Below are 22623 nucleotides of genomic sequence, written 5' to 3' on the forward strand. Positions count from 1 at the left end.
TTAAGGTCAATATTATTAGCCCCTTTAAGCTATATATTTTTCGATAGTCTACAGAAAGAACCATCATTATACAATAACTTGCCTAATTACCCTAACCTGCCTAGTTAACCTAATTAATCTAGTTAAGCATTTAAATGTCACTTTAAGCTGTATAGAAGTGTCTTGAAAAATATCTAATCAAATATTATTTACTGTCATCATGACAAAGATAAAATAAATCAGTTATTAGAGATGAGTTATTAAAACCATTTCTGTTCAGAAATGTGTTGAAAAAATCTTCTCTCTGTTAAACAGAAACTGGGGGAAAAATAATTCTGACTTCAACTGTATATACATAAATCAATCATCAGAAATAATAATGAGCAAAAAATAAAAAACTTCTTTAATAAAGAGCAAAAGATTTAAAAAAAAAAAAAAACAAGAACAAAAGACCAAAACGTCCTAATATCAAAAGATAAAAATATACTTAAATCAAGATTAAAATATCAAAAAAATACTTAAATCAAGATTAAAATATCAAAAATATACTTAAATCAAGATTAAAATATAAAAAAATACTTAAATCAAGATTAAAAACAAAAAGGTCTTAAGAGCAAAAGATCAAAAACTTCTTCAATAAAAATTAAAAATAAAATACAAAAATTTTAAATCAAGATCAAAAGATCAAAACATTCTTAAATCAAATAAAATATTTTTAAAAAGTTCTAAATCAAGTTCAAAATATCAAAACCATTCTACATACAAGATCAAAATAATAAGATCTATAATACTCTTAAATCAAGAGCAAAAAGATTAATAACTTCTTTAATCAAAAATATTGTTAATTCTTTAAATAACTATTATTACTAACTTTATTATTACTATTAAGTCTTTAAATCTCTGAATTATAGTCTTGTTTTAAGCTTAAATCAAATGATTTGACCTAGTATTACAAGGCTTAACATGTTTTCCTTCTAAATGTGTTGATTTAAGAATGTAAACTCAGACAAATACTGTACGCTGATGGAGCAAATAGGCTTTGCAGTGAAGCACAAAGTCATTCTGAAACTCCACAAACTCAAACAAGCAGCCTGTTGCTGGGAGACGTGAGATAAATGTAACAATATGTGTTCTAGAATTGGCTAAAAGTATCAGAAGCTTTGATCTCCTCAGACTGGATGGAATCACAGTTCAAAGATTAAACACAACCGCACACACACACACAAATCAAAACTGCTGACCTGTTCTGAATGTTGGCAGCTATAGTTTGAGCTAGACACAGTGAAAACATCTGTTAATTAACCGTTTCCCAAAAGTGTGTAATTCATGAGTCTTTTCTGTTTATTTACACCTTTGAATTGGATTTAATCCCTGATTTGAGTATTTTTAATGCTGAAAAGGTTAAAGTTACAATTTTAAAGTATGATGTTTGCTGCTTATTCAAACTACTTATTTAAATATAGCTGAAACAACACAATTCTTGAGGTTTTTGGGGGTGACAACTGTTTTGTTCAGTACTCTTGATTTTGTAAAAACTAGCTAAATTAATTCCTTCATGTTGTCCCAGCACAAATTGATTAAGTTAATTGGTTTTGACAAATTTAATGTTTTGACCAATTTAAGGTTTTGACTAACTTTTATAAAATTTAACTTTAGAAAATTATAATTAATAATTTCCATTAAAATAATAGAATCTAGCTGTCTCCCTCCCTTTCTACAGAATTAGAATTTAAAACATAACTAAAAATGTACCTCTTTTAATTGTTCATCATGTATACAAAATTGTAAGTAATCAGTGGTTTTCTACCCTCTTGTTCTTTTTTTAAGTGGTTATTTATATCTATTTTTATTATTATGTTATTTAGCAGACATTTTGTACAGCACAGGGTTATAGGGTTTACAGAGAATGGTCTGAAAAAGAGAATATCTGAAAACGAATTGTCACAACCGAGGTATGCAGAAAAGCGAAGAGCATCTCTGAATGCACAACACATCCAACCTTGAGGCAGATGGGCTACAGCAGCAGAAGTTCACTGTACTCAAATGGCCTCCACAGTCACCAGAGCTCAATCTAATAGAGCACCTTTGGGATGTGGTGGAACGGGAGATTCACATCATGGATGTGCAGCAGACAAATCTGCAGCAACTGCGTAATGCTATCATGTCAATATGGAGCAAAATCTCTGAGGAATATTTCCAGTACCTTGTTGAATCTATGTCATGAAGGATTAAGGCAGTTCTGAAGGCAAAATGGGGTCCAACCTGATACTAGTAAGGTTTGGGTACCAGTGAGTGTAATTTCTAATACAATATATTGTTTTTGACTGCTAATAAAAAACCACTACACTACAGTACAGTTTTTAACATCAAAAGTGGTCTGAACATAGATCAAGGCCCCTACTTGTGATTCAAAAGTGTAAACAAACATGATACACAGCAAAAAAAAAAAAGATTTTCTTAGATTTTTTTTCTAAAATATCTTAAAGTTCTTAGATCAAGAAGCATTTTTAGTGAGTTTTTCCTTAAAACAAGCTAAGTATTCTGCCAATGGGGCAAAACAATCCTGTGTGAAAATGAAAAACTTAATTATTTTGCTTACCCCATCTCGCTTGTTTTAAGTAAAAACTCACTTTATTTTGACTTATTATTTCTTAAAACATATCTATATTTCTGCTTGTCTAAAAAATGCTTGATTATAGAATTTTTAGATATTTGGACTAGAAACAAGACAAAAAGTCTAGGTAAGAAAAGCATTTTTGCAGTGTGTGCGCAACTGTTATTTAAAGGACATTTCAACAGTGTAAATCTGGGGAAAATATTGCATCATATTTGATATGGGCACATTTAATAATAATAATATATAACTAACTATATAACTAATTACTAATTACATAACTAACTTTAACTAATTATATGCCTAATCCCCGCCTGCCATGACATACAAACACACTGAGTTGAGCATTTCCTTTCTAACATGTAATAGATGCAGAAAAACCAAGACTTAGGCAGTTGACCAATCAGAGCAGAGCTGACTTATGGAAGGGGAGGGGCTTACAGACGCTCTGACATTATTGAAACAAACCATATTCAGGGTGTCCGCGGGGTCTTAAAAATGATTAAAGTTCATAAATCAACAATGAGAAAAACAAGACCCTTGAAAGGTATTAAAATAGAGTTTTTACGAAGTTTTACATTTTGTGCAAGCGTTTTCTAAAGTTATTGACTAAAAAAAAAAGCAAAAATCTAAATTTTTTCCTCATAATATTAACAACGACGTACTCAATTCACGTGATTGGTTCGGGCCGGGGCACGTCTGGCCAATCTCCTCCGTCCAGGTGATGTCACGTAATTTGCGACAAACACGGGAAGGGGATGTGATGCTCTCCACATGTAGCGAAACCATCAGGCAAAACAGACGGCAAAATGGGAAAATGTAAGTTTTCGTACTCCTGGTTGGAGAAAGACGAGTTTAAACAGTGGCTGAAGCCTGAAAACAACAGCGTAATTTAATAATTCAAGCTTTATTTCTTCCGAGCTTATCTGAGTTCTGTTGCACAGTTGTGCTCCATTCATTTATTTAACTACAACTGTTTATTAACAACTGTTTATTAGGTTAAAGGTTTGATACTGATTAGATCTTGATGTGGCGATGAGGTCCTAAAATATTCTGAGAAGCTCTTTAAAAACTCTTAAAAAGGTTTTGAAATTACCTTTAGGATTCCTGTATATACCCTGATATAATATTCATCACAAAATGATTTGAATGTTAAGTGCATATTCTGAGATGTTTTCTGAACATAGATGCATTTAATGCTGTTATAGGAGGCTCAACTTAATATTAGGACACTTTAAAACAGCAAATGACCCCCTCTTTAACTTATCTGAAGAAAGCAATGCCTACACACAGAGCACATTTACATACCTGCAAACCCTGGAGGACACGAGCATTGAAAAGCATTGACGAGATCTTCACAAGATCCTCCGTTCTCACACGGTGCAGACTCGCATTCATTCACATTCACTGAGCAGTTTTCACCTGTGAAGTAGAAGATGGAGAAATGAAAATACTGAGGAAGGCTGAAGAAAGCTGAAAAACTCTAATCATTGACATTCAAAGTAGGGGAAAAAAATACAGTGGAAGTCAAAGGTTTAAGGTTTTCGGTTTTCTCATTCATTCATTTTCTTTTCAGCTTAGTCCCTTTATTTATTATTATTATTATTATTATTATTATTATTATTATTATTATTATTATTATTATTATTATTATTATTATTATTATTATTATTTCCTTTATTTAGCCAGGAGATCACATTGAGACAGCGCTATCTCTTCCTCCAGACCTGGTCAAGATGGCAGGCAGTACATACAGTTTCACATAAAATCACAAATACCACAAAATCTCCATTCATAAAAAGAGCAGATCATAAAAAACAATAACAAGTGTCCTTTAAGACGTTGTACAGAAGATGTTTAAAAGTACTCAGAGTCAGAAGTGTGTCAAGATAGAGCTGATTTTGCAGGTCATTCCAAGCCCTAGGAGCATAAAAGGAAAAAGCACGTTGCCAAGTTCTGTCAATACCCTTGGGACTGTTAAACGAATACAGGAACCTACACTGAAAAAAATTATTCAAAGATGATTCCTTGGATTTACACATTTTTTTTTTACGTTAAGTGGTTGTAAACAATTTATTTGGGCTGAATTTAAACAAACAAAATAAGTTGAAGATTGCTCAATTTAATTTGTTTGTTTAAATTCAACACAAATAAATTGTTTGCAACAGTTTTGCATGCAACACAGTGTAGTGTGTTGGTTATTTATGTGAAATGTTAACAAATTAGAAAGATAGGATGGTAATTTACCTAAGAGAGCCTTTAAAATAAATAAGTACAAATGTCATTTTCTCCTTTGATATAAAGATAACCAGTCTAATGAATCGTACAAAATACAATGATGCGCCTGTGAGTCTGCGCCTGTGACGAAGCGTGTTTGATAAACCAGCCTGATCTTACGAGAAAACGTAAGTATTTTACGTTTTGACAGTTTAGTGGCTAATTCGTACAAATTCGTACGAGTTCAGTCGTACGAAATTGTATGATTTTAAAAAGGAGGCGTGGCACCTAACCCCACCCCTAAACCCAACCATCATTGGGTGATGAGCAAATCGTACTAAATTGTACGAATTAGATCGTACGAATTCGTACGAATTAGCCACTAAATCAAAAAGTTACGAATTGCCGTGAGATTGTGTTGGATAAACAGAATCTAGTTTTCTGAGTAGCGGCAGCATGCATATACTCACCTTAGAATGATAACGTTCAATCTGACATTTTTGTCTAAATTGAGTTATTGACATATTCTTATTAAATGACAACTTATTTACATTATGGGATGGTTTTTTTTAAGTTGTTTACATTTTAAGACTTTTTTTATCTAAAAAACAAATGTTACACACAGAGGCGTAGTAACCGGGGGGGACTGGGGGATACGTCCCCCTCACTTTTAGAGACATACCATTTAGAAACAGGTGATTAATAATTATATGAACGTATGATCTCATACAGCCGTCCCCCCCCCACTTTTAAAATGTGCGCTACGCCCCTGGTTACACACATGCTGTTTGCTGTGGAATGCAAAAACTTTAAAGCTCAATATCTCAAAATCATTCAAAACGCAGAAAGAACCTTATCACTGTAAGGTGACGATATATAGATGATCACCATAATCAATTACAGACAAAAGTGTACTCTCTACTAATTTCTTAGGGGCCTTATAAGGAAAACTGTTATAAGAATCCTAATTTTGGCCTAAGCTTTTTTAATAACTTGTCAATGTGTATATCAAAGGCTAATCTCTCAACAATTCAAATACCTAGATATTTGTGGAAGCTAACTCTTTCTATATGTACACCGTTCAAAGATGTAATTGTCTGGTCTGCTAAATTAGTGCACTGAAAAAAATGATTGCAAAACTGTTGCAAACAATTTAATTGAATTGAGTTTAAACAAACAAATTAAATTGAGTAGTGTTCGACTTAATTTGTTTGTTTAAATTCAGCTCAAATAAATTGTTTACTATCCCTTAACTTAAAAAAATGTAGTAAATCCAAGGAATCATCTTTGAATCATTGTTTTCAGTGTGCGGCCACAGCTAAAAACCATATATTTAGTCTTTCTTGAATTTAAAACCAATTTTAAATCCTGCAACGTACACTGTAATACTTTTTGTAAACACTGTACAGCTTGGTTTAAGGAATGTGCCGCTGTATATTTTATTGTATCATCTGCATACAGGTGTATTTTAGCTCAATTTAGCACTCATTAATCTGGGGTCGCCACAGCGGAATGAACCCCCAACTTATCCAGCGTTTGTTTTACACAGCGGATGCCCTTCCAGCTGCAACCCATCACTGAGAAACATCCATACACACTCACATATACACTATGGTCAATTTTAGCATACCCAATTCACCTGTACCACATGTGTTTGGACTGTAGGGGAAACCGGAGCACCCAGAGGAAACCCACGCCTACACGGGGAGAACATGCAAACTCCACACAGAAATGACAACTGACCTAGCCGAGGCTCTAACTAGCGACCTTCTTGCTGTGAGGCGAACGTGCTACCCACTGCGCCACCGTTTTTAATTATTCTCTTTTGTGTTTAAGAGAAGAAAGGTACTCATAAATGTTTGGAACAAGTGAAGGGAGAGTAAGGAGCTGTTCACACAGAATGCGTATTTCCTCTCCGACATTATACTTTTCGATTGTTTTTCAATGTAAACATGCGCTGCCCAGACGTGTGCGACCGCTACACTTGCATCTCATGTATATTGACATGCCACACATGTGAACGCCACGTCGAGTTGAAAGATCAACTCTCACACACAGCGCCGTTCCAGGAGCATTGGATCAATTAGAAGAGCTCGAAAATAGGACAACTGTTGCAAGCCTCTGTTTATAGTAGTTTATAAAAAGTTGGCATGATATTATTTGCTGGAGGAGGCACTCGTTGTGGCTTTGTCCAGATATCTAGTTATATGATGCATCTTCAAGTGCATATCATAACATATTCAATTCAATTCAATTCAATTCAATTCACCTTTATTTGTATAGCGCTTATACAATGTAGATTGTGTCAAAGCAGCTTCACATAAAAGGTCACAGTAAATAGGAACAGTGTAGTTCAGTTTGTAGTGTTTAAGTTCAGTTCAGTTTAGCTCAGTTCAGTGTGGTTTAATAATCACTACTGAGAGTCCAAATATTGAAGAGCAAATCCAACGATGCGCAGCTCTACAGATCCTGAACCATGCAAGCCAGTGGCGACAGCGGAGAGGGAAAAAAACTTCACTAAAGGCGGAAGTGAAGAAAAAAAACCTTGAGAGAAACCAGGCTCAGTTGGGCACGATCATTTTAATTTCTCTGCTGGCCAAACGTCTTGTGCAGAGCTGCAGTCTCAGTGGCGGAGGCTGGAAGCTGGCCTCAGCGAAGACTCGTCTGTCTCTGGAGCGTCACAGGAATCAGTCTCATGTTCTCCACTCCTCCATGACCACCACAGTAGCTGCTCAGGATACGGCCAGGTCCAGGATATAAAAACCTTGGGATCATCTCGTCGTTGGTCTTGGATCGAATCAGTGACTCTGCATAGTCTGAGGGCCTCGGGAAGAGTATCCCCAGGTGGAAATGGAGAATAAAGAAAATAATTAGCGTATTCATTTATTCATTTTCTTTTCGGCTTAGTCCCTTTATTAATCAGGGGTCGCCACAGCGGAATGAACCGCCAACTTATCCAGCATATGTTTTACGCAGCAACCCAACACTGGCAAACACACTTACACACTATGGTCAAGTTTAGCTTACCCAATTCACCTGTACCACATGTCTTTGGACTGTGGGGGAAACCGGAGAACCCAAAGGAAACCCACAGGAACGCAGGGAGAACATGCAAACTGCCAACTGACCCAGCCGAGACTCGAACCAGAGACCTTCTTGCTTTCGAAAGGGTACCAAACACGAGAAAGGGTGCCAAAAGGCGGAGCTAGACGCGCAGCTGAACGCTATTGGTTTACAGAGATACGTCATTCGCTTACGCAACAAACCAGAATGAAAACAAAAAACCTGCCATGTTTAAAATACACAGAAAGAGATTACAGCGGAATTATATATACATATAATAACGAGCCATGGTCGACCCGGGCTTTATATTTATATATGTTCATGTTATGTTTATATATGTTTATTTATTTAGTTATTTAATATAATTACAGACGTTACAGTAAGCTGTTTCGCACTGTCATTGATCTGCAGTTATAATCAACTCATGTTCATTGAAAAGTTAGTAATAAACATTTCTACACAAGTATTTATGTGTATGAAGACTCTGTTTTGTGAGAAGAGCTTCTCAAATGACCTGTACAGCTTTATTGTAGACATTTCCTCGAGCGAAAATGACGTCGACTGAAACTTTCTGTCGTACACCACGCCCACCAAAAGGGTAGTGGAAATGCAAGCCTGATAAAGATGACCCGTACCGACCCGAACCGTACCATACCGTACCAGTCAGTGGAAACGAGCCATTAATATTCTTTCACTAGTAACTGTGTCACAAAACGAAAAAAAAGTTCACAGTTTCCGGTTCATGTAGACTTTAACAGTGTCTCTCACCTGTGAAGCCAGATACGCATAGGCACAGGTAACCGGCTGCGCTCTCGAAGCTGAAGTCAGTGTCCAGTTCAGGCAGAACTCTGTAGAGGCTGGAGTCTGAGCGCTGGAAACACTGGCCTTCATTCTCACACGGCTGAGAAACACACTCGTCCACATCCAGCTCGCAGTTCACTCCTTCATAACCTGAAATAAACCACAAGAAGAACTCCAGGACTTCTGATGACTTCAGCCTGAACATCACAAAGTTTTCTTTAAAGTTCACGTGAAATCAAACTTTACAATGTTTACTTTGCTAGCGCACTTTGGTACATTTAATGTGAACAATTATTACCTGCATGCTAATCCACTGAGGAAAAAAGGGTTTGTTTTGGTAATCAGAATCGGAGCATCTGCTTCAGGGCAGTAATTCTCTGATGAGGTCAGTTGTTGACTGATTGGGTGAAATATTCCTTTACACTTTTTTTGTATCTGCCAGAGATATCCAAACATCCGCGATCGATTAAGTAATGTTAGTGGATAATTATACCAAATGTTTACCTATTTGGTTCTGTGTGCGAGATCTGTCAACACTCTCACAGACAGTAGTGCTCTGCAGACCCACAGAGATGCACCTTTTGGGGACTTAAAAAGCTTGTCCAGCCAGGACGTTTCTAAATCTCTTAAAATGTCCGGGATTCGGCTTTAGCTTTCACTTTTTAAAGCTGTGGTTAATCATATGCGTTTTGCATTTAATTTTTACTTAAGCTTACTTTCGCTTAAGCAGCTGACTGTGCACGCTTAGCCATGAGAGCGAGAGAAATATTTTAAAAATCAGTCTTAAATCTAAACGACTCAGAAAAACTTTACTATATACTTAAAGAGGACAAAACAACATCTAATCTGGCTGCAAAATATGTGTACACAATCAGTAGTTGTTAATCAACCCATTTGCCTTATTTAAATAATCTACACATTTTAATCTTGTATAATTTTTAGACATATTGTCTGTTCTTAATTTGTTTTCTGTCATTTATTTCTCATTTGCTGTATATTTGATTAATATGATGATGTTAATATATGACATCGGTTATTTCTTATACATATCTAATATGCTTTGGCAGTCAAGTTTGCTTTGAACTTAAAAGAAGAGATTAGCAGATTTGACCTGTCAGTGAGTGCACATGGCTCCTGAATAGCATGAAAGTAAGAGAAATAGTGGATTTCTTTTTTTATTTAAACTGTTTTTTCTTTTACTTTCGCCCTTTGAAAAGAAACAGAATAAAATAAAATTATTGTTAAAAATTAGATTATGTTTTGTTTATCGAATATAGTTAACGATTATTGTGATGTGGATTAATGGTGCATTTCAATCCAGCTACCACTGCATTTTCCGTCCATTCCATATCCGTTTTCAAACAAAAAAAGTAAACTAAGAAAATGGGAGATTGTTCAGGGTTTTTGATTTGCGCACAAAAAACTGAAAAAAAAAACCGAGATTTTGGCTCAATTTTCATTTTTTGGTTTAAGGTAGGAAAATGGATAGACGACTTTAAAATTCATTATACACATGTAGGCTGTGCTGAAACACCCTTCCTTTGATTGGCCAGCCAAATCTGAGCTTGTGACATTGCCCTCAAAATAAAATAAAATATACATACATATATATACATACAAATATATACATACATATATATACATACATATATATATATATATATATATATATATATATATATATATACTAGTGCTGTCAAAATTAGAGATTGGTTTGAAATATTTAACGTGTTAAAAAAAATTTTACGCAGTTGCAGGTTTTTTATTTCTAGTAGTGGCCGTCGTGTGTTCAATGTGCAAAGAAATATAGATAAGACCAAGGAAGAACTTTTAGAAGGAAAGTTTCAGTATAAAATAATCAATGTCGCATTACCAGGATATCCAGCGTTTCCTGCAGAGTTTCATGCAGTTTTGTACGTTTCATTTTTAATCTTTCAACTTTTGTTTTAATGTAATTTGATACCACATGCTGAATGGAAAGAAAAACCTCCGGATTTCGTGACTCGGTGGTCCTTTAAGGTAATCAAAAATTGCTGTTTACATTGTAGACTCTTAATTAGAGTATTATCTTAATCATATTTAAATCGGAGTATTGGTGTGCATGTAAATGTACTCTGAAAGTGGCACAGGATGTCGCAAGCTGTAACAGACAGCGCATTCCTCGGCTATGATTCCATGAGCCCTCAAATGTTTTATTAGTTTGACGTGTTTCCTCCCTTAAACGCAACTTTTGTAAAGCGTCTGCTTCAGGTTGCTGTGTCAGAATCCTTGCTTGTACAATATAGCCATCCTTTAGAACGCTTAGTTTAAGCAAATTTGATGAACGCAATCGTATGTGTTGATGAGTCTGAAGGGAGTTGCGCATGTTTTGTTGTGTGTGTGTGTGTGTGTGTGTGTGTGTGTGTGTGTGTGTGTGTGTGTGTGTGTGTGTGTGTGTGTATGCGCGTTTTCTAGCAACAAGAACAAACGCCTAAACATTGTCAACGGTGTCTGTATCTCTCAAAAGTTGTTTAAATGTTTAAAGATAGTGTGACAAAAGTCCCTGTAAGAATTAGTCTTTAGTGTGACACAATGCGTACCTGTGGGTGCCTTTGATGTACCACTTGATCCTTCTCACGTCCTTGTCGTAGCACCAGTAGCACCAAAATTAGGCACCGGAATTCATATGCTGATTCTGTGATTCTGCTTGTGAGAGACTGTTCTCACTCTCAGCTCACATCATTCAAAAGAAAAGGGCCACATTGTCCCCTGATAATGTCAACAGGCTGGATTGTCTTAACTGGCTGAATATAAAGGCTAAATTGTTTCTACTTTATAATTAATGTTTTCAACTCTCAGCAAGACACCTTTACGATAAGTACAATTGTTTGTATTCATTACTTTATTATTATAATTTTCTAATTTCCATATTTGCAGTGCCTGTATTTTGGCATTTTCTGCAGTCCACTCAGAATCCAACATGGAAATCAATTCTTTCTTTATTGGCATTGATTGTTTTGAAATTCAAATGGCATTTACATGCCTGTGTTTTTATTTCTGTAATAAATATGGCTGTCTTTGAGGATCTTGATGGTCTATTGCAGGTATGTTGTTTACATGAAGAAATCTGTGTTACAAGTTCAACAAAAATTCTAATAAACAATCATATTTTGAATTTAAAATAGGTTTTTTCTTGCGTTTACATTAATTTTACGTTTGAATAGCTCAAATTACAAGTTTCAGTCTTTTAAATGCGATTAATCTCAATTAATTGCAGAAAAAAAGTGTGAATAATTAGTTGATTTTATTAATCAATTGACAGCACTAATATATATATATATATATATACTACGTGTATAATTCACTATAATCTTCTACTTCTACATGAATCTACATTGCAAAAAGCATTATATTGTAAAAGCGCTATACAAATAAAGATATGAATTGAATATATATATATATATATAAAATTAAAGTAGGAGGTAATAAAATAAAAACAAATGGTACCCTTTGTTATTGCCCCAGGGTCCAATGTGTTCTTATTTTGGTCCTGCTAACAACTATTAAAAAAAACTATAAAATATTATTATATTATAAATAAAAATATGATGATGATGATGAATATTATTATTATTATTACTATTATTGGCCTATCGTAGCTCTGAAACAATCATGCAAACCAGGTGCTGCTCGGAAATGGCTCTCTTTTCTCAGCATCAGGTGCACAGCAGCAAGAAGTTTGGCGGTGAACTAGGCATATTATTATTATTATTATACATTCATTCATTTCCTTTTATTATTATTATTATTTTATTATTATTATTATTATTATTTTTTTTTTATTATTATTATTATTATTATTATTATTATTATTATTATTATTATTATTATTATTATTATACATTCATTCATTTCCTTTTATTATTATTATTATTTTATTATTATTATTATTATTATTTTTTTTTATTATTATTATTATTATTATTATTATTATTATTATTATTATTATTATTATTATTATTATTATTATTATTATTATTATATAGGCCTTGCTCGGAAGCAATAATGCATACCAGGTTCTGCTCGGAAATGGCGGAAATCTTTTCAAGACGTTTGGCAGCAAACAATGACCTTATTTTAATGACAAATGTGTAATAATACTGATGATAATTCACGTTTTATTTAATTTTTGCATACACAATGAATGTAAGCCTGCTAACTGATCAAATGATAGAATTTGTAAACTTATTTTATATATATATAATGAAATAATAATAATTAAAAGCCTGGGTGCTGGTCCGCAGAGGACGCTTATTTTAAGGGCGACGTCACAAGCTCAGATTTGGCTGGCCAATCAGAGGAAAAAGGGTGTTTCAGCACCGCCTACATGCGTATAATGAATTTTAAAGTTGTCAATCTGTTTTCCTACTCTAAATTAAAAAAATTAAAATCGAGCCAAGTTTTTTTTTTTTTTGGGGGGGGGGGGGGGGGGGGGGGGGTTTGCTTTTTTTTTGTATTTTGTGAGCAAAAGACAAAACGAAAAACGCCCGTTTTCTAAATTGTCTTTTTTTTGCTTGAAAACGGATATAGAATGGACGGAAGATACCCTGATTATACCTTGATTCACCGCCAGTATATTTCAAGCCTGTGGGAGGCACTGAGAAAGTAAAAAATACTTTCATGCCCGCCGTACATTCAGATCATTCAGCATTAAAACGTCTCCTCCGTTTATAGTAAAGCTGCCCATGATTTAGCAGATGCTTTTATCCAAAGCGACTTACAAAACACTTGGCATCCCTGGATCAAGCGGAGGTTAATTCAATAGTGACAGTTCCTGCATGATAAACCCTCCGCGGTTCAAACCTACAGCCGTTCAGATAGCAGCCCATATCTTTAACCTCTAAAACCCAATTAAGCAGCATTAAGAAAAGCATACGTGTGCTCCATCACCAATCGGAAATGTAATTGTTAATACGTTTAAAGTAAGATTAAATAGTTGGGTGAGGTTAAAATCTCCAGGGGGGAAAGATTATGACTGAGCAGATGGACTTCACTTGTGCCAACCGCAATTATATCCACTCACGCATATGTAAAAGACTTTGGCGGATCCTAAACACTGGAAAAAATCCTGGTTGCCTTCAATTTTTAATATGAATCAAGTTAACTTTATGAGTCCATTGAACTTATATTTTGTTAAACTGACTTATAACAGGCGGCACAGTGGCTCAGTGGTTAGCACTGACGCCTCACAGCAAGAAGGTCATTGGTTCAAGTCCCGGCTGGGTCAGTTGTCATTTCTGGGTCATTTCTGTGTGGAGTTTGCATGTTCTGTTGGTGTGGGTTTCCTCCGGGTGCTCCATTTTCCCCAACAGTCCAAAGACATGTGGTACAGGTGAATTGGGTAGGCTAAATTGTCCATAGTGTATGTGAATGAGTGTGTATGGATGTTTCCCAGAGATGGGTTGCAGCTGGAAGGGCATCCGCTGCATAAAACATATGCTGGATAAGTTGGCGGTTCATTCCACGGTGGCGACCCCTGATTAATAAAGGGACTAAGCCGAAAATAAAATAAATGAATGAATGAATGAAATTGGTCGTAGTGTGTGAGGAAAATGAATGAATGAATAAATGTAGTATTTTAGATGTGATGCATTTATAATGATAATATAATTCATTTCAATTCAATTATATATATATATATATATATTTGTTTTTTGTTACTTGTTTTAGCACATTTTACTACAAGTTAAATTAGCTGGTTAGTAAAAATTAATTAATAATTGATACAATTTTTTATTTTAATTCTCCTCTGAATGCCTTATAATTTTAGTTTCGATTTTATTTAAGGATTTGTTGTGGAACTGAAGCATTTTACATTCATTTTTAAATTTAAAAATACAATATTTACATTGATTTTGGCATTGAAATTTGAATGATTTACACCATGGTGATTATAGCTTTTTTATAGCTATTACTTTTTAAAAACATTTTTACTGAAATAAAATGCAATTATGAAAACCTTTAAATTATTTTATTTATCTGCTAAGGAAATATTTCATTTTTACTTGATGTACCACAAAATAAACAAATAGATTATATAAATTAATGAAGGGGAAATAAATAATAAAAGATATATATATATATATACACTATCGGTCAAAAGTTTGGGGTCAGAAGGATTTTTAAATGGTTTAAAATAAACTTCACCAAGGCTGCATTTATTTAATCAATAATACAGTACAAATTGTAAAATTGTGAAATGTTATTACACTATAAAATAACTGTTCAAAAGTAGTTTATCATTTAATTTAATCATTTATTCCAGTGATTTTAATGATGAATTTTCAACTTCATTACTCCAAACTTCAGAGTCACATGATCCATCAAAAATCACTCTAATATTATATTAATTATTGTTATTATTATTATTATAAATAATATTATTAATGGTAATAGTAATAAAAGCAATAATGACTGGCGTAATAATTTCATTTAAAACTACATACAATAAGAAAACAGTTATTTAAATTTTTTTATAAATATTTACTAATTTAACATTTGTTTTTACATATAAAAAATGCCGTCTTGATGAACAGAATAATTTTCTTTAAAAAAAAAAACATTCAAAAAAACTTTTGACTGGTAGTGTATATTTTTGTTTGTGTTTCAATTTGAAATGTATAGCATTTTAGATGTGGCGCATGTACGATAATAAAATTAATATAATGCATTTATACATGTTTGTGTTACTTATTTTAGCACATTTTAATACAAGTTAAAGTAGCTGATTAGTAAACATTTTAATTATTATTTTATGCCAGTATTTTTATTTTTAATTCTGTTCTGAATATCATTAAATGTTATTTTTTTTATTTAATAATAAAATGTGATTTACATTGTGGTTACCACAGTTAAATATAACATTTCTGTTGCTTAAAACACACAGAAATAAAAATATTCCAAAATAAGATCATATCTAGGCTAAGAAAATATTTCATTTTTATTCACAGTAACTTGGTGTACTGCATAAAACCAAAACTATATATATATATATATACACATATATACAGTTGAAGTCAGAATTTTTCAGAATTATTCGCCCCCTTTTTTTAGATAGTCTACAGAACAAACTATCATTGTACAATAACTTGCCTAATTACCCTAACCTGCCTAGTTAACCTAATTAACCTAGTTAAACCTTAAATGTCACTTTAAGCTGTATAGAAGTGTCCTGAAAAATATCTAGTCTAATATTATTTACTGTCATCATGGCAAAGATAAAATAAATCAGTTATTAGAAATAAGTTATTAAAACTATTATGATTAGAAATGTGTTGAACAAATCTTCTCTCCGTTAAACAGAAATTGGGGGAAAATAAACAGGGGGGCTAATATATATATATATATAAATTATTATCTTTTTAATAAATAAATAAAAATTATAAACAAATATAAAAATATATAAAAAAATAACTAACACTAGCTAAAATGGAACATAAAATAATATTATTAATTATATTAATAACATCGACACTAACTAACATGGCATATCAATGACATTAAAACAACACTGACTTGCTGTAAACACCAGTGAAATGTACGTTTTATTTTTACACTCAACAATGCAAATTACTTTAATTAAGGAAAACAAAAAATATTCTTCTCCAAAAAAAAATCAAGCATTTTCCTTCATTCATTCATACATTCATTCATTCATTTTCCTTCGGCTTAGTCCCTTTATTCATCAGGGGTCGTCACAGCGGAATGAACCACCAACTTATCCAGCATATGTTTTACACAACGGATGCCCTTCCAGCCACAAACCAGTACTGGGAAACCCCCATACACACTCATTCACACACACACACACACACACACACACACACACACACACACACACACACACACACACACACACACACACTCATAAACTACGGCCAATTTAGTTAATCTAATTCCCCTATAGCGCATGTGTTTGGACTGTGGGGGAAACTGGAGCACCCGGAGGAAACCCACGCCAACATGAGGAGAACATGCAAACTCCACACAGAAATGCCAACAGACCCAGCCAGGACTCAAACCAGCGACCTTCTTGCTGAGGCTACAGTGCTAACCACTGAGCCACTGTGTCACCCTACCATTTAATTCCTACCATTTAATTAATTGACTATTTATTCAAAGCCAGACAGTGTTGATCTTACATTTCTCTTTGCAATGTCCAACATGTTTCTCTAGGTGGCAGCGTGGTGTTAAAATCATATAACACTGATATATGCAATATATTCTGCAATGCGCTTGTCATAATTAAACACAATAAAGAAATAAAGTCTATTTACCTGTCCAGCAGATGCAGGTGTAGTGGTTTACTCCCTCCAGGCAGGTGGCGCCATGTTGACAGGGGTCAGATGAACACTCAGGGATGTCAATATCACAGAAAAAGCCCATGAATCCAGTGCCACTGCAGTCACACTCATACCTGAAAAACACACACAGCGCTTAATATATACAGTTGTAGTCAATGAAGGATCAGGAATTTTTCACAGTATTTCCTATAATATTTTTTCTTCTGGAGAAAGTCTTATTTGTTTTATTTCGGCTAGAATAAAAGCAGTTTTTAATTGTTTTAAACCATTTTAAGGTCAATAATAGTAGCCCCCTTCAGCAATATTTGTTTTGGATTGTCTACAGAACAAACCACTGTTATACAATGACTTGCCTAATTACCCTAATTTGACCCTATTAACCTAGTTAAGCCTTTAAATGACACTTTAATCTAAATACTAGTATCTTGAATAATATCTTGTCAAATATTATGTGCTGTCATCATGGCAGAGATAAAAGAAATTCGTTTTTCGTAATGAGTTGTGTACTCATTTATACTCAACACCAAAACCATTTGGTCAAATCCACTGACCCGTTGACCATATCCAGACAGACTCCTCCATGCTGGCAGGGTGAGCTCTCACACTCATCGATGTCCAGCTCACAGTTGATGCCCTCGTACCCGGGCACACACTCACAGGTGTACAGACCCACGTGATCATGGCAGACGGCTCCGTTCTGGCAGGGAGACGCTTCACATTCATCCACGTCCACTTCACAGTTCAGACCTGCAGGAAACAGCAGACAGACACAGGGGAAACGTTCAGTGCTACAAATGTACTGTATATGTTCATCAGTCAGTACCACGGTATACACTACAGGACAAGTCTTACTGAACTTTAATGGCCTTTTAGATAGGGTTCAAGACATTACACATCTGAATAGATGTTTGTTGACAATGTATATGGATATATAGGGAAGGGGAAACTTATATTGCACACGTCACCATTTTTCTCAGAAAACATATTTCTAAAGGTGCTGTTGACTTGAAATTTTCACCAGATGTTGGTAACAACCAAATAAATCCATACATGCAAAGATAACAAATCTAATTAGTAAACTCTGAGGTTATGTGTAATAAAATAAAATGACGCAGAGAGAAAGTATTGAACACATGAAGAAAGGAAGGTGTAGTCCAGCAGTGAAGGCCCAGACAGCAGCTGAATCTCTCAGTAGTTCTTCAGCAAGCCTCTGCCCTTCCTCAGTGTAAATGAATATCAGCTGTTTCAGTCCAACATCTACATTAGCAGGAGGATGAAGATGAAACCAGGTTGGACATTTCAGCAGAACAATGATCCAAAACACAGCGAGACTCTCAGATGCTTTCAGAGAAAGAAAATCAAGCTGTAGAATGGCCCAGCCAAACACCTGATCCGATTCCAATAGAGAATACAGAATAAAGCTCAGATTTGATAGACGAGACGCACGGAACCATCAAGATTTAGAAAATCTGTTGAAGTCTGTGAGAAACTCACACCTGAGCAATGCATGTGACTTCATACTCCATATGAGAGGCGTCTTTAAGATTAATAAATGAATGAATGAATAAATAAATAAATAAACACATAAATACTAATAATATGTAAATTATGAGATAGAGAGAGAATGTCCTAAAATTAATATTCATAAAATATGAAAATCAGATGAACTACTTATTTATTGAATGGATTAAATAATTACCATGAAGACAGCTAAGAGAATTACAATGTCAGGCATATCTTATATATAAACCTTTTGGGTTTTATAATTATTTTTAAAATTTTGCTTTTAATATTTTCATTTCAAGATATGAATAAAACACATTTTTAGTTTATTTTTAGAACATTTAAAGTAACAAAATATGTTTTTGGGATGGTATGGTGGCTCAGTGGTTAGCACTGTGGCCTCACAGCAAGAAGGTTGATGGTTCGAGTGCTGGCTGGGTTAGTTGGCATTTCTGTGTGGAGTTCTCACGTTAAAACATCTACTTCAGTCAAAAATGTAGGCGTAATCTTTAACTCCTCACTCTCCTTTCAGTCTCACATTAAATCTGTTACTAAATCTGCATTCTTTCATTTACGTCGCATTTCCCAACTGCGTTCCCTTCATCAGTAGCAAGGATGCTGAGACTGTCGTCCATGCATTTGTCTCTTTACGCATTGACTACTGTAATGCCCTTTTCTTTGGTCTGCCTGTCAGCCTCATCTCCAGATTACAGTACTCACTCATACCAAACGCTCCGCTCGTATAATCCCAATCTTGTACGACCTCCATTGGCTCCCAGTTGCATACCGCATTAAATTCAAAATTCTCCTCCTTGCATTTAGATCCCTAAATAGCCTAGCTCCCTCTAATCTTTGCAACATGCTTGTACATGCTTGTCCCCTACACCCCAACTCGCTCATTACGTTCCGCTGACTCTGGCCTTCTCGCTTCCCTCGGTACCGCCTCTCTTCAATAGGGGGGGGGCAGATCATTTAGTGTTATTGCACCCAAACTTCTGAAACTCTCAACCACGCTCACTCCGTTCTGCTAATAATATCTCTGAATTCAAATCCCTACTTAAAACTCACTTGTTTTCTGAATGCTTCACTTCTGATCTGCCAAACTGACCACTTTATCTGATCCACTCGCACTCTGCCTATTTGTCTCTTCAGTCTAGTTTTGTATTTCCAGATCGTTATATTTAGACTTCCTGTATGTTTGTGTATCTTTATCTGCTTGTACTATCTCTTATTGTCGCGTTCTTTGTAAAGTGTCCTTGAGCTCTGGAAAGGCGCTATATCAGGGGTAGGGAACGTATGGCTCGGGAGCCACATGTGGCTCTTTGGCCAAAAATATGTGGCTCTCCAGCTGTCTCCCTTCAATAAAAAATTAAAACTGTCACTAAAAATCAGTTTCCTTTTGAAAATACAATTAAAATGACCTTTTTATTGTATATTTTTACAGCAAAATGAATAAGAATAAAAGGACGTTTCAACCAATGCACGTGCGGCGCTGTGGACTAACTTGAATCGTGACACCAATAAGGGGCATGCCGTTTACATTTCGATGGTAACCTTGCGCCATAAAATTCAATCAATGTTCATGAGTGGTGAAAAAAAAAGAAATTCTACAAATTGTCCTTTATAAATACATGGACTTGCTCAACATATGATGCTTCATATATATATCCCTAATGGCTCTAAAATAATGCATTTGCCAAAAAAATTCGAAATGGCTCTTTGCTGAAAAAAAGGTTCCTGAACTCTGAGCTATATAAATAAAAAATATTATTATTATTATTATTATTATTATTATTATTATTTTATTATTATTATGATGATTATTATTATTATTTATTATTATTATTATTATTATTATTATTATTGTTATTATTATTATTATTATAATAATTATAATTTTTATTATTATTTTTTATTATTATTCTTTTATTATTATTATTATTTTATTATTATTATTATTTTATTATTATTTTTTTTATTATTATTATTTATTATTATTATTATTATTTTATTATTATTTTTATTATTATTATTATTATTATTATTATTATTATTATTATTTATTATTATTATTATTATTATTTTATTATTATTTTTTATTATTATTATTATTATTATTATTTTTATTTTATTTTTATTATTATTATTATTATTATTATTATTATTATTATTATTTATTATTATTATTATTATTATTATTTTATTATTATTTTTTTATTATTATTATTATTATTATTATTATTATTATTATTATTATTATTTTATTATTATTATTATTTTATTATTTTTATTACTATTTTTATTATTATTATTTTTATTATTATTATTATTATTATTATTATTATTATTATTATTATTATTATTAATATTATTATTATTATTATTATTCTCCCTGTGTTGGCGTGGGTTTCCTCCGGATGCTCCGGTTTCCCTCCCACAGTCCAATCACATGCGCTATAGATGAATTGATGAACTAAACTGGCTGTAGTGTATGAGTGAGTGTGTGCGCGAGTGCGTGCGTGTGTGCGTGCGTGTGTGTGTGCGTGAATGAGTGTGTATGCTTGTTTCCCAGGACTGAGTTGCGGCTGGAAGGGCAAGGGAAGTTGAAGGAAAATGAATGAAGAATGAATGAATGAATGAATGAATGAATATGTTTTTGAAATATGTATTTTGATGTATTTTTATAAAGTGAATAGATGCACATTTATTGGCAGTGACGTGAGCTGAGACGATGTCCAAATTAAATGTAAAACATTTCAACTTATAAACTACAGTACAATTGAAAAATGCATAAAATAAAAATGACACTTTCTACATACAGTAAATACATGAAACACACAGTTTTGCAGTTTAAGTGTTTTCTCTTCTCCTGACATGTCAATCAATCAAGCATTCAATCCACAAACACCATCTGTTAACACCATTTGTAAATCTAGGTTCATTTTAACACAAAATCCACTAGCAATTGTCTACCAGTATCACGATTCGTTTACAGTTTTTCTCAGTGGCTTTGGTGCATTTCTCACAACACTATTTACATTTGCACAACAGTTAATGCATTTCTCTAAACAATTAGTAACTGCAAAACCTACAGTAGCTGATAACCTGCAAAAGTGTGTCACTTGCTCAAAATGGAGAGCTCATTCCTTAAAAGCAAGTATTGATGTTACTGAAAGTGTCAGTGTCATCAAGATGAAAAGTCCTGACACCATTGTTTATGAACATGATAGTCAAATGGCTGTCATGATTTCATTATGACACATTTTTCCAACTCAAAAAAGTCAGATTTTGGTGACACGTCCTGAAAATGCTCAAGACAGCACTTTATACTATTAGCACAGCCATTTGAAAACTACAGTAAAGTTAGACATCACTGCATTTAGTGAGATATCTGAGTACAAGACACTGAATATGTATGTTTCACATTTTTACTGCATTTGCTATTCGCAATTCTAATTTATTCACAGCATTGTGCAGATGAATAAACACACCCTTGTTTACAACAAACATACACTCCCTTTGGGTAGAGCTGTGCACAACTGTAAACAATATTACAGTACATATCGGAACTGAACCTATAACACACGCAGGCCTGTAAATTAGTCATCAAATTGTTCAATTTAGAAGACATTTCCAGGAAACAAAGAAGATTAAAACATTTTTATAAATTAGCTTGACAGATTTTGACCACTAGTTCACCATTTTTGTATGTAATGACTGAAGTAATGAAATGAGGACTCTTAGTTTTGTATGGAGTGACTATCCGACTATTCAGCATTCACAAGTTTAGTTCATTGTGACTGACATGACATAAGCAAATGATAACGTTATAAACAGCAGAGAGCTATATGAAAGCAGTTGATGCATGTGCAAAAGCATTCGGAATTTGTTGGAAGGAATAAGAAACTGCTACTATGATGTGAGAAATGCATTAACTGTTGTGCAAATGTAAATAGCATTGTGAAAAATGCACCAAAGCCACTGAGAAAAACTGTAACAAGACTGTTGTGACGCATTTAACAGTCATCAGCATCTTAAATCCTTGTAAGTTTTTAATATTTATATATTTTTAAAAAACGTATGAACATGAATATGTATTTATTA

General features: G+C 33.7%; 1 protein-coding gene across 1 annotated transcript in view; it reads right to left on the minus strand.

The window, feature by feature from the left end:
- Positions 1 to 22623, minus strand: part of crb2b (crumbs cell polarity complex component 2b) — an 81309-nt gene that overhangs the window by 46707 nt on the left and 11979 nt on the right. Inside the window, exons 4-7 of the mRNA XM_056463218.1 lie at positions 17568 to 17763; positions 16990 to 17129; positions 8642 to 8824; positions 3902 to 4015 (exon numbers count right to left, since the gene is read on the minus strand). Coding sequence (XP_056319193.1) covers positions 3902 to 4015; positions 8642 to 8824; positions 16990 to 17129; positions 17568 to 17763 — 633 coding nt within the window. The remainder of the gene's footprint in view (positions 1 to 3901; positions 4016 to 8641; positions 8825 to 16989; positions 17130 to 17567; positions 17764 to 22623) is intronic.

Source organism: Danio aesculapii, chromosome 8 (genome assembly GCF_903798145.1).
Source record: "Danio aesculapii chromosome 8, fDanAes4.1, whole genome shotgun sequence".
NCBI lineage: Eukaryota > Metazoa > Chordata > Actinopteri > Cypriniformes > Danionidae > Danio > Danio aesculapii.